The following is a 12,625-nucleotide window of genomic DNA, read 5'->3' as shown; positions in this document are numbered from 1 at the left end:
TTGAAGCCCTATTCGCGCCATGCATTTTTTTTTTGTTTTTACCCATTTCGGTTTTCGTATTTATCTAGTTTCGGAAAATTCGGCAATCCCGTCCGAATTTTTCAATCCCGAAATCCAAATGTTGTCGACCATTATTATACGATTATTTTTCCTAAACAAAACAATTTTGTCGGTTTTTTGGCGCCCTATTTGCATATAGCAAAATTGGTTATCGAACAATAAAAAAATTGCGAATTAACGGGTATTAATGGTAAAAAATAATATAAAAAACTCCAACCGTTTTTTTTTTTCATTTGTTTTTCGTTTGGGTAATGCTGCTTTATTCGTTTTTTTCTTTTAAATCCAAAATAGGTATTTTTTATAAATTCTATATATTATTGCCTTTTAAACCAGGGAAATGTTTTACCATTTTTTTCGCCTTTATTTCGCATAATTATTTTTATTCGTTAAACTATTTGGCACGCTTTTTAATATAATTATTTAACCCAGGTAACTATAACCAGTACGTAAAATTAGCCCTTTTAAAACGTTTTTTTAATTTTATTAACGTATAAATTTACAAATTTTAACTCCCATTGTAGGCCTTTGGCGAATAGGAGTTTGGATATTCCGTCGAAACCTAAAAAAAAGTTTTAAACACATATATCGCCCATTATTTTCAACTTTTCGCGATTTGAACTTTGGTATTCGTTCGCCATTCAGCTTCCGAACGGCCATTTGTATTTTTTAATCTCGATATCGACAAACCCGATTTGCTTTAATGTTTTTTCCAATTTCTTTTCCGCATATATGCAATCGATCCCGAAAATTATCGTTCCTAACGTGGTATAATATAACCATTTTACCGGTAATAGCGAATGGTTTAGGTATTCCGGAGGTAGGTTTAAAAGAATTGGCTGGTACATTTCCTAAAATTTAATAATACCACCGGGCCGGAAATTGTTAAAAAAGTTTTGAATTATTAAATTTTGGTTTGGGTATATAAGCAGGAATATGCGGTTATAGATAAAATCGAAATATTTTAAATTACCGCAGTTTTGGTTTAAATGCAAACCTGCCAGTTTTTTCCAATTCGCAATAATATTTCCAATAATAAATTTGCAATTTGGTGGGATTTTGGGTGGCGAAAACGCGAACATGTCCATATTATATACGACGGTCGCCGGATTTTTAATTGCAAATTCGGTGGCCCAAATACCAGTACCTGTACCGAAGTTTAGGACACGGTGGAATAGGCCGTTTTCCTGTATCGGCGCGTTTAAAAATCGATTTTTTAATATTAAAAACCACAGTTAATGCTGCAAATTTAATTTTTTACCGTTATTTTCAACGTTTGGTGGAAATAAAATGTATTTTCAAACCGATACCATAGTTTTTATCGGTTATACGTTATTATAAAATTTACCTTAAACGAAATTTGAAAAAACGGAACGACGTAACGAATAATAATTATTTTAAACCAGTTTTGGGTCCAAATTCAGGTTTAAATTTAATTTCGGACCAAATTTAGAATTGCCAAAATTAATGTAATAAAACGTAACCATTACCTTTTTTCCCAATTTCTGCCCCAAATATCCATTAAATCGGGGTTGCGTTTAGCCCAACGCTTTTATTTTTAAAATCCCTAATAAACCCTGGGTTAATATCCCTTTTATTAATTTATATTGGTTTCCAACGGGCGAAATACTGTTTAAGGCCGGTTTTTTCGTAAATCCTTTTTGCTAAAAGAAAATCCACTATCCATTTATCCGTTTTTAAACCGCGCGCCTTTTATTTCGTCGGGACATTTTTAATTCGAATAAAAACCTTATATAACCTCCCTTTTTTTTATTTTTTTCTATTAAATTTGCATTTTTGTTATCGATTTGGCCTTAACGATTTGTTTTACCCCTAGGGGTTATTTCATTTTTTTTATCCCTAAAACGGGAATTTTTTACCATTTTTATTTTTGCAAATTTTTTAATCAATTCCGGTTCGCTACCTTTGTTTTAATAATTTATAAAAAAATTGTTTCCCGCAGCATTTTGCTTTTTTTTTAATATACCTGCTAACGTATGGTCTTCGGTTACGGCGGGCAAAAAATATTGCAATAAATTATTGGGTATTGGTCATATCGGGTTTTTATCCCAATTCGGTTAATATTGCGCAAAATAATACGAAATACCCATCGGTTTTTCGGATCCTGTACAAAATTTTTGCCGTTTAGTGGGTCGATCCGTTAATTCGACGAATTAATTTTCACCAATTTCATTTTTATTAACCTTTGCTGCCGTTACATTAGGATACGAATTTTTTTTTAAATCGCCAATTAGGCCAAAAAGTTCGGTATAAATAATATATTCCGCGAACTGCTTTATTTTAAATATAATTTCGGTTATTGCGGCAATTTTGTTTGGATTTTGGGGCAATTTTATTAGCGGCGGTTAGGCTGTATGATTGTTTAAACAATGCTTTCGCCGGTTTCCAAATTCGGTTCGTAGTTTGCTATTAATACCATAGTTTGGCTTTAAATGCGATTAATCCATTTAATATAGCGATAAATTAAATCCCGAATTCGAATTATTGGCCACGCGTTTGGTAATTTCCAGCTATTTGTTAATATTATATGCGTATCCACGGGGCTTTTGGGTAATTTTCAAATTTGGTTCGAATATAAGATAAAAGGTTTTAATTTTAAACGATTGGTTAACCGGTATATAATGGCCTAGTGCGACGGGAGGTTATAAACCAATAATAAAAGGTAGCGGGATTGGGATATTACGTTTAAGCCCATGGTTGTAAAATTTAATAGGTTTAACGGTATTAGTTTGCCCTTATATAATGGAAAAAACCAAAAATATGTTAATTGGTGCAAAAAAAAAATAATAAAAGGGATTGTAATCTGAAATTGGGGAAAAGAATTGATAAAACTATTATTCGAATTTTTGGGATTAATTGGCACGGAAATAAAATTATTTACATTTGGGCCGAGGAAATACTGGACGGATACGCCGTAACCAATACCGCTCCGCATCGACCGAACTGGTTTTCCACCCAAATTAAGCCAATTTGCTGACGGTAGCAAAAATTTGCCCAATTTTTATAATAAAACCGATAAAAAAAATTAAAAAAAAGCAATAGCAGTATTTGTAAAACGATTTAACAGTTTTGCTGGGTAAAAATATTATATATTCCCCTTTTAAACGAAACCCCATTAAAACTGGTATACTTAAATATAAAACCTACGGTATATTTTAAATTTCTTATTTCGTTTTAACGCTAAAAAGGTAAAGTAATTTACGGCAATATATAATGGACCGACCTTTCGGACTTTATTAAAAATTTAATTCGGTGGTAAAAATAAAACTGGAACCCGGACCAATAATTATTTTCGCCGCAAATAAAATATATACCAGGAGGTCGGCAACGAAAAAAACGACGAATTCGGCCTGCAATTGCCGGTCGGGGTTAGCGAGGCGCAGCCCGTTTTGGTAAAAGCTTTAAAATTTACAAAATATAACCAAAAAAACATGTTAATAGTTTTTATAAATAAAGGTAATATTATAACGATAATTAATAATGTTAAGATTCGGAAAATGATATGGATTATTAAAATTATTTTGGTTTGGTTAATGGTGGAGTTTTATATTAAACGTATAAACAAAAGCGCACCCGCCTCGGTTAAACGGTAAATAAAACACCTTATATAAAGGACAACTTAACTGGCGATTAAGCTTACTATTATTAGGTTTTGGCAGCCAATTACAAATATAATATTAATGGAATAAATACCGAATAAATAAACTGGTGCTTTGGGGTATATTTATATCGGGAATGTTTCTGTTAATTATAATATTTATAATATATTAATATTAAAATCGCATCGTATTAAAATCAATTTCCTTTATTTGTGGAATTATTATTAACCAGGAATAAAATGCGAGTATATATAAATATCGGGAAGAAAAATATAGTAGAAAAAGGACCCCAATAAACGTTGCTAAATGGATCGACCATACATAAAAAAGCTGTAAATTGTTTAAACAGGTATGGTTGCGCGGTTTTCCTTTTTTGCATAAATAAAAGCAAAATACCGCATAATTGAAAAAGGCGAATATACAAAGAAAATAAAAGCTAAAAGTGGCAGCGGCTGGAACAGCCGCTATAAAAGGATTAAAATCGTTGGACATTTTAAAAATTAAAATAATAAAGGCGATAATCCTTCCTAATCGTTTTAGCTTTCGATAATGGCCAAACGAAAATTATTTAAAAGCTGTTTTTTATTATTCGTATTATCGTTCCTAATTGGAAATTATATAGTGAAATAAAAACCGGCGAGCACTTTTGCGTAGGTAGTTTGCAAAAAAGCCTTTGGTAATTCGAATTCGAACAAATTTGTGTTGCCGCCGGCATAAGTTAAAAAAATTAAAATATGGTTGCTGCGGCTTAAATATTTAAATGCAAAACGTTTATAAAATTTATTAATATAGCAAACGCCTGTAAATATAATATAAAAATACAAATAAAAAAACGCAAATACAAAACCCTACGGGAAATTATTAATAATATAATTTATAATAATTTTTTCCTTTTCCCGTTACCGCCTTTTTGGGACCCCGTTTATAACCGTTTGTAATTCAATTTCCCGAACGTTCCCCGGAGGTTTTGCAAATTTACCAAATTTTCCGCTAAAAACGGCGATCCGTTTATTTTACAGGCGTTTTCGCGGTTTTGCTTTAACAAAACGGAAAAACTGCTTTATATGGTAAATTGGATTTGTTTTTGGAAACGGCAGCTTTTGGAAGGTCCCCATTCGTCTATTTTTCTCTTTATCGGCCAATTATTAATCCAAAAACAAATTAAATTTTTACGCAAACGGTTAAACAGTTCGGTAAACCCCGGTTCGCCCGGTAAAAGGGTATACAAAATACGCCTAATAATAACCTGTTTCCCCATAAACCGTTGCGGTACGGCGTCCGATTCGAAATAAAACAAAAACGCCACCAAACAGCGGGTTATGCGCTCGATTTTTCCGGAAATGGATTAATCGTGCTCACTTTGGACCTGAAATTTTAAAATACTCCGGAAATTATCCAATTTTGGCAGGTCGCCGTCGAATTATACGTCGAATCGGTAATATTTGGGGCTTATTTAAAAAAACTGCCTTAGCTTTTTATTTTTTATTTTTTCAAAAAAAAAACGATAAAGTTTGGGAAAAACGCCGTTTTTCCAAATATTACGAATTTCGTCCGGATATAGGTTCGCCGTTTTCGGTTTCGATTCGCCGGTATTTATCGAAATTATAAAATCCGGCTATTTAACGTCGGGAAAATAAGCCGCCATTACGGTAAAGGTTAACAAAAATGGGTTATTTTTTAATAGCCCAACATTTTGGAAAATACCGAAACCTGCAAAATGCTTAAGTGAAAAAATCCTGTATATATTCGAATTAAACCTTTTTTTTCGCATTGAATAATAAATTATCGGTTAAATATATACCCTGGCGCTGCAAAAACCGCTCGTGCGTTTTTTAACATTAATTTCTTTTTTTTTTACCAATTTTCTTTTTTAATATTTAATTTAAAAAAGCTTACATTTCCCATAATATTAGTTTTTTATTCGTTTTCGTAGGTATAATTTCGTCGTATACATTACTGCCAAACACGGCAAAACATTTTATCGGTTTTTTCGCGTGGCGGTTGTTTTAATAAATTTTATTTCTATTAGTAAAAATGCGGCACATCGGTTCCTCGTTTACGGTGGCGACGGGGAATCCGACAAAATTTCCATTCGCCGTAGCGCTGGAAATGTCCAAAACTCCTTTATCGGCCCCAAATATATGCTTTAATACGTTTTCAATTTATTGCGAAAAATATAACCCGTTATTAAAATAAAATATCAAAAATGCAGCAAATTGGCCCAGGAAAAATACGGGGCTCCAGGCGGTAGTTAGCTATAAAAATATAAATTTGAAAAACGAAAATAGGCGCGACGTGTTAAAAAGTTTTCGGCGTCGAAATATCCGACCGGCCAATAGTTCGAATCGTTTTATAAATTGGGCGATGGAGGACCCGTTTACGAATATATTTGCAACGATAAAACCATTTTGTAAAAATTAACAGGGTCGAAAGCCCGGGGGTTTTAAATTACGTACCGGAATTAATCCCGAATACTATTTTAACAAATTATTGCAGCGGTACAGGGAAATTTACGCGTTTTTTTATCCGTTTCAATATTTTTAATACTAAGGTGCCGCGGACCCCGCCACCGTCGAAACAAAATACCCTTACGCCTACCGTCGGGGGGTGGATCCGAATCCGCGTTTTTTCGGATAAGCGATTCTAATAAAAAATATATTTTTCGAACGTCCAAACCGACGGATTATCGTCCGTATAAAAACCAAAAATACGCACGCAATTGTTATAAATTGTATATCCAGGGCACAAATCGTATAAAGGCCGCCGCCGCAAACAAACCAAATAGGTGTCCGAGCTTTTAATAACGGCCCATTTGTTTGCAAAACGTATAAAGTTTTCGGAATGGATATCGGCGGTGGGAATTGCACCGGCGATTAACGATTCGACGTATTTTTTTAAATGGGTTTTTATAAAGTTTATAAACGTATTTACGGATATTGTTTTACGACCTTTTAAATTCGAAACGCTTTTTTTAAAAACCCGGGTAACGATATTTTTATATAAATAACGAACCACGTCCTCGGGGTGAAAATCTAAATAATATTTTTACGTTTATTAGTTCGTTAAATACCGGAATTATACCGTATAATGGGTTCCAGGTGGATAATTATCTAATAGGAAGTTTAACGCGATTATAGGCGCAGTAAAGATAACTATATCGTTCGGGGGTTTTACGAAATTGAAAAAGTTGGACAGGTATACGTATAAACTTTGGGCTATCGGGTTCGAATTCCTGGCAATTTTAACAAAATTAAAAAAACCGTCCAGGTTACCCGCAAATTGCGCGCAAACGTTTATAAATAAAATAATAAAATGGGTTACGGAAAAATCATACCTTAATTGCAACCTGTTATTTCGCGCCGAATCCAAACTATTTATTATACGTTTTTTTAATAGTTTATACCGCGCCGATTTGGAAATAATTTCGTTTGGGAATAGCGCAACCATTTCCACTGTTAAAAACACGGCGTAGGGGTTTTTAACGGTGTATTTTTTTATTAATTTAAACAGCTTTTTTCGTATATTATTTTCGTTTACCTTTATCCCTGGGTTTTAACCAACTATTACAATTAATCGCGGGCGCACCCGCCCCGAAAAGCTGGACGGAAGGCTTCGGTCGAACCAAAAAGCCAATTCGATGGTAATTTGGTTAAAATTTCCAAAATTTTCGTAGAAAAAACAAAATACGTCGGTAAACGCAGCGAAAAGGTTGGTATGCAACTTATTTACGGGTATTTGCATATTATAAAAGGATTTTGGTTTTTTTATTAGCTGTTTTGTAATTTCGTAATATATATTATCGGTATTTTTACGGCCTTTTTTTTTACAAACCCTGGTTTCCGTTATAAGCAGCGGTGTGCCAAATACGCTGGAAAAGTCGATATAAAAATGGATTTCGGATGCATTTTGGTTAACGATGGGCTTTCAATTCCTTTTAATCCCAAATATTTTTAATATAACTTTTTTAACTGCTTTTCCAATAACGATAACCAAGGACGGTTTTTGGACATCCGGGCTGGGTATAATTTCAAAAACCTTTTGCAGTTTATTTAATACCAGGAATTTAATTTTATCCTGCTGCGCGTCCAAAACCAGTTAAAAATAATAATTATACCGAAATATGCTGTAATTTAAACGGTAAATGGCAGACGGTACCGGCTGCTTTTTTGTTATTTATATATTTTGCAAATCCGAACAAGGGACGAAATACGGGCCGTATTTAGTGCGTTCCTTAAAATGGGATTGCCTGCTTTTATTTGGGACAATTTCGGGATTTTAGGTATAAATACGGAATTTTATACTAAAATTATCGGAACCCAATTGGTACAATAAAATTAATGCGATAACCGTTTACAGCGCCCATTATCACAGTTTTAAAATTAAAAGCGGACAGATTTATGCGATTGGCCTCCATTTTTAACAAAACTATATAAACCATTTAGCATTGCTACACTGTACAATATTTTCGGTGCAAATACGTCGTTTAATTTAAATTTTTACTACAAATTACAAAACCAAAATCTATTCCTGGCAAATTCCCAAAATGGGATTCCTTGCCCACCTTTTGGACAATTTTAAAAAGGTATAACAATTGGATAAAAAAAACCGTTACCATTTTTTTTTTTTTCTTTTTTTTCTTTTTTTCCCCATTTTTTGCGTATTATGGCATAACTATTCCGATTATTACACTCCCAAAATCTGGGAGTGGCAGCGAATAATACGGCGGTAATTACGGCATTGGTTTCAAATTAATTGGTCCAAAATTGTGGTAGCGGTTATATAATAAATTATAATTTATATTATTCGTTATAATAAATATTATACGCGCAAAATATAAAGAATATATATAGGTAAATAAATTAATGCTGTATATATCCAATTTAATTTAGCTATTAAAAGGAGTTTTTGCCGTTTTCGAGCAATTCGCTTCGGTTGCGGTAATACCGGTTTCTCGTTACAAAAACATTTTACCATATTTTATATAAATTTATATTTACAAAATAGCTTTTTAAAATACCTTACATACCTATATCGAATTATATCGATTTCTTTTTAATACCGCACGTTTCCAGGCAGTTTTCGACCCCAAAAACAATGCTACTGGGAATCGCTTTGCGTATAACCTCGAAATTTTCGCCAAAAATCAATTACCCGAACGCGGCGGCGATTAAATTATCCGTAAACGCGATCGTTTGTTCGACCACCTGGCCGGCGCCGGGATCCTCGCTGGAAAAAACAGCTACGAAAACGGTATTAGAATAATTAAAGTTAAATTACGTATAAACCGAATTTTAATAAAAGGGCGTTATTTGGTAAATTTCAATTTCGTTTTTAATAACGCGGGGTTTTCCTTCGCCGTCCATAATTCCGTTTTCGGGTATTATTTTAATAATTAGCCGTCCTTCCACGACCAATTACAATTTTGCCGATCGGGGGTGGGTGTGGAAAATATTAAAATTATAAATTGTTTCCGGGTTAAAAAATAGGTCGGACCGGGTCGTTCCATTGGTGGGGGAACGAAATTAAAAAGCAGATTTACGTCCCATATAACCAACGGCCATCCTAAAACCCGTCCCGACCAAAACGGGAAAAGTTTTGCAGTTTGCGATTATAAATATACCGCCATCGCCGGCGCCTTGCTGGGTTTAATTGAAATTAAATATAAATTAAAAATCGTCCGGAAGAAAAATAAACCGGTCCGCGGCGCTTTGGAATTTATTAGTAAACACGAATAAATAAAAATAAACGCGAATCCCAAATCCCTTATAAGGCAAAACATTTACCTTAATACGAAAAAAAATTGTTACGTTAAATTAAGGTCCTATTTTGTTTTTTTTTCGCGATTATTAGGGTTTTGGGAAAACGTAACCAAAGACGGAACCGATTAAAACGTGCAACGGGTTACTAAAATCGAAGTTACGTTTCCATTAAACGCCGAATATTCCGTCGGTTTTGGGGACGTTTAAACCGAAGCTAATATCGTAAAAATAAAAAAAACTGGGGATTGTAAAAGCCGAAATATAACGTATAGCGAATAATAAACCAAAATAAATAAAAAAACTAAAAAAGTAGGAATTTTAAATTAATGCAAAAACCGGTAGTAAACAGCGTGTAAAAAAATAGGATGCGTTAATATATAAAAAAAAAACGCACATTACCCCTACTATTCCACCTACCTGGGAATTTCTTCTTTTATATTCGAATTTCACTGTGCAGCTTTTGGATTTCGATTTGCGAATTTTTTAAAAAATAATCGCAATCCATTACCGGTCCGCGGGCCAATTTCGGGACCGGATCCCTTTCGGGACTGGTTTTTCTTTTTTGGTTATTTTTAAATCGATTTAACCTTAATATTATGGTACAAATTTTACCCCGTTATATTTGACACAATTATTACGTATTAACTCGTTTTTTTTGTTTTTTAAACGTACCGTAGTTAGTTTTAGCCTTTTGTTTTAAAAATTCCAAAACCCGAAATTATTTTAGGCTGTTTTATTAAATAAACGTTCGTGAATTTCTAATTATATTAATTCGGCTATCGCTTCTACAATTAATATTTTACACGCGGGGTTTGCATTGGCGCAGTTTCAGTTAATTAAGGTCCAAATCTGGGCCATTTCCCCAAACCGGGCTATTATTACTACGTTTAAAGGACTATTTAACGAATTTAAAATTGAACGTACATTACGCTCCTATCGTATCGGGAGCATACATTCACAACCCGTAAAACTCAAATTTAATACAGTAAATATTCCAGCCCGAATTAAATGTTTTTTCGTACTGCCAAACCAAATCGGCCCGATTTAAACCGGTTAAAGGATTCCGGAAAAATTACACCTAACGTAATATGGATTAAAATATATCGCAACCTTATTAATGCAAATATATTAAATAAAGCTGGAATGGTATATAAAGTTTTCCCTAATTTCGTCGCCGTATTTGGAAAGCTTTTTCGACCTCAAATCGCCGAATTTACACGTTAAACTAACGAAATACGTCGACGGCGAAAAAACTACAAAATTCCCGTCGATGGACATCGTATTAAGGTAAACGGGTCCGGTGGGATAATGGACCGGATAAATAACGCAAATAACATTTTACAGCATCCTTCAACTGGGGAACCGAGGTCTGGGACCAAATATTCGTCTGTAAAAAAAAAATATAAATAAAATTATCGACCTCCCGTTAATAATGCAAAAAAAGGAAGAAGTTGCTCCTAATCCCAAAAAAACAAAAAAAACGATTATAAAAAAAAAACGCGAACAATATTTTTCGCCCTTTGGCACAACCAGCAATAACCACTTTAAAAAAAAATACGCCGATAAAATAAACGAAAAACTACCAATAAAACTAATTTTTAAAAAGGAAGGGACGAATCGTGTCCGATTTTATCCCGGTGCGTAAACCAAAACGTTACCTAAGGAAATAAATATAAAATAGGGAAAAAGAAATGCGTACGTAAAACGCAAAAATTATAATAAATAAAAAAATAACGGTTATCGTTAATACGAATAGGAAAAAGCTTTTACAAAAAAGGATTCCTATAGGGAACGTGTAAATAGCAAATATAAATTTATCGCGTATAGTTTTTTTCGGGAACGGAACCGGGATCGAAATGGAGTTCGGCCGAACACGGAACGGCGTTTAATTAATTTTAAAAATTATTATAGTTTCGGAAAAGCCGATGGCAAATATACGTTTCCAAAACACGAAATAAAAGTATTCGTTACAAGCCGGACCACCGATTATAAAATACAAATTGTCGTAAAATATAAGGATTTTAGTAAATATATAAACAAATAGTTGCAATTAAAATAATAAATTAAATATTATTACATATTATATAATAATATAGTTAAACCTTTTTTTTGGTCGGTTTACTGCATATATTCGAACGCAATTAAATAATAAAATCAACCCGTTCCGTTAATATATTTTTGCCCACGGGTTTTACGTGTTATGGTTTGCGAAATAGAGGATTCGCGGTGCACCGATTTTCCGTATAAAGTAAAGATGTCGGTATTGGGACCGGATAAACGCGAACCGTGGTAGGTGCTCCGAACCGACCACGGCGAAAAGTACGTTATTAAGCTGCATATATTTAATACCCGAATATAGGCGCCGTTTTGGGATACCCCCAATACGGTTACAGCGGTTTATTCGTCCGGGCCAGCGATATAATGGATATCGCTGGTATTAAAAACGAGGGAAAAAAACAGCTTCGTAACAGGTTAAACGTTATATATCCTTTCCGATTTAATACCTGGTTCGGATTTTTTTTAGTGCTACAATTTGTTTGGTTTTCGTCCATTTTTTTTGGCCAGTTTCGCTTTTCGGAACGGGTTTTGGATAAATATCCCACCAAAATTAGGCAATTTAACAATTTATAACGAAAATATTAAATACGCAGCTATTTGTGCAAAACCTTTTAATAGCGATTTTATATTATTAGCAAGTTTAAACTGGTAAAAACAGCGCAGGGGGGAAATGAAAATGGGGGATAGTAATCCGTTTAAATATTACTGTATTTGGTCGCCTGGAAAACCAGCACATTAGGACCCGTAATAAAAACGGCCATCCAGCTAAAAATAAATTAATTTACATAATAACAGCATTAATTATATTCCTATACCTTACCATAATATTATTCCATGTTAAAACACCAGTTTTATTAACCCCATTTTTTTCATCCAAATTCTTTTCCTATTATTTTACTATTATTTTCGAAACGTAATAACATTTTATTTTTCCCAATAAAACTATGTTGGCGATATTACCAATGGAAAAAGGTGAAAATTTTTTTCAAATTGGCAATTTCGCGATCGATTTTTTTACGTTGGACTATAACCTCCGGGTTTTTATAAATAATTTAATCGATTTGTTTTTCAGTGAAAGCGGCGACGAAATTGGAGTTAAAAACCGTGAAAAATGCCTACCTAAAAACATTT

At 33.5% G+C, this 12,625-nt stretch overlaps 4 protein-coding genes across 4 annotated transcripts; 1 reads left to right on the top strand and 3 right to left on the bottom strand.

Annotated features, from left to right (window-relative positions):
- Window positions 1-908: 908 nt before the first annotated feature.
- PpBr36_02301 (uncharacterized protein) lies at window positions 909-2,251 on the bottom strand (the record flags this gene model as incomplete). Its single annotated transcript, XM_029889483.1, has 2 exons — window positions 909-1,244; window positions 2,243-2,251. 2 exons carry the CDS (start codon window positions 2,249-2,251, stop codon window positions 909-911), a joined length of 345 nt encoding a protein of 114 aa, XP_029753208.1.
- Window positions 2,252-5,683: 3,432 nt separating this feature from the next.
- Window positions 5,684-7,124, bottom strand: PpBr36_02300 (uncharacterized protein; the record flags this gene model as incomplete). Its single annotated transcript, XM_029889482.1, is given in 5 exon segments — window positions 5,684-5,821; window positions 6,225-6,320; window positions 6,354-6,642; window positions 6,657-6,709; window positions 6,759-7,124. 5 exon segments carry the CDS (start codon window positions 7,122-7,124, stop codon window positions 5,684-5,686), a joined length of 942 nt encoding a protein of 313 aa, XP_029753209.1.
- Window positions 7,125-8,824: 1,700 nt separating this feature from the next.
- PpBr36_02299 (uncharacterized protein) lies at window positions 8,825-9,183 on the bottom strand (the record flags this gene model as incomplete). The annotated part of the gene is made up of 2 exons (XM_029889481.1): window positions 8,825-8,916; window positions 9,171-9,183. The coding sequence occupies 2 exons, from the start codon at window positions 9,181-9,183 to the stop codon at window positions 8,825-8,827; spliced, it is 105 nt and encodes a 34-aa protein (XP_029753935.1).
- A 1,944-nt stretch (window positions 9,184-11,127) lies between these two features.
- Window positions 11,128-11,585, top strand: PpBr36_02298 (uncharacterized protein; the record flags this gene model as incomplete). The annotated part of the gene is made up of 3 exons (XM_029889480.1): window positions 11,128-11,131; window positions 11,200-11,460; window positions 11,533-11,585. The coding sequence occupies 3 exons, from the start codon at window positions 11,128-11,130 to the stop codon at window positions 11,583-11,585; spliced, it is 318 nt and encodes a 105-aa protein (XP_029753936.1).
- Between the last annotated feature and the right edge of the window lie 1,040 nt (window positions 11,586-12,625).

This window comes from Pyricularia pennisetigena, chromosome 3 (genome assembly GCF_004337985.1).
Source record: "Pyricularia pennisetigena strain Br36 chromosome 3, whole genome shotgun sequence".
NCBI classification, from domain to species: domain Eukaryota; kingdom Fungi; phylum Ascomycota; class Sordariomycetes; order Magnaporthales; family Pyriculariaceae; genus Pyricularia; species Pyricularia pennisetigena.
Note: the sequence above shows the minus strand (reverse complement) of the source record. Positions and strands in the feature narration are given on the sequence as shown.